General features: G+C 38.3%; 1 protein-coding gene across 1 annotated transcript; it reads left to right on the top strand.

Annotated features, from left to right (window-relative positions):
* Window positions 1-238: 238 nt before the first annotated feature.
* Window positions 239-443, top strand: LOC104467821 (triadin-like; the record flags this gene model as incomplete). The annotated part of the gene is made up of 1 exon (XM_010081743.1): window positions 239-443. A coding segment is annotated over exon 1 (205 nt), but the record flags the coding sequence as incomplete, so codon positions are not given.
* Window positions 444-689: the final 246 nt, after the last annotated feature.

Raw genomic sequence — 689 nt, 5'->3', positions numbered from 1 at the left:
AGGCCAGTTATAGCTATTTCACCATGTTTCCTCCCAGATTACCTGAGCTAAAAGTAGCCCCAGTTCAGGAAAAACTCCTTCTGGAAAGCACAAGAGCCTGACTTTCATAATGCAATATTTACATTTATTTTAAATACTCTGATTATGGAGCAATTCCAAAGCAACTGTCATATTTGTAATTTTTAGGTTCCAAGGGTTACATTCTATTTCCTCTGCTTTGACTATTTGCCTAGGACGTATGTCTACAACCACGACAATAATGGATGGTAAGAACGGCTCTGTTCCCTCATCATCCATGAAAGTGGGCAAGAAATCAGTTACAGAAGACCTTGTGACAACGTTCAGCTCACCAGCAGCATGGCTTCTTGTTGTTGCTCTGATTGTTACCTGGTCAGCAGTAGCTATTGTAATGTTTGACTTGGTGGATTACAAAGCCATTGCAGGTAAAATTCAGCATATTCTGTTTGATATCTTGTATATTAAAATTTTAAAAATTGTTAAGGAGTGTGGATTATGTAAATATGCATGTCTCATGCCTTCCTGGAGCCAGCACAGTGTCTCTGCTGAGTTTACTAAGAGACGAGATACTGTGAGAAATGTCAGAACATATTAGTTTACACTTAATACATCTTTATAATTTAACTGTCTCCATTTTGCAGCCCATCCTCATCCTGGAAAATGTGTGTGTT

This window comes from Pterocles gutturalis, unplaced genomic scaffold (genome assembly GCF_000699245.1).
Source record: "Pterocles gutturalis isolate BGI_N339 unplaced genomic scaffold, ASM69924v1 scaffold47869, whole genome shotgun sequence".
Classification (NCBI taxonomy): Eukaryota; Metazoa; Chordata; class Aves; order Pterocliformes; family Pteroclidae; genus Pterocles; species Pterocles gutturalis.
Note: the sequence above shows the minus strand (reverse complement) of the source record. Positions and strands in the feature narration are given on the sequence as shown.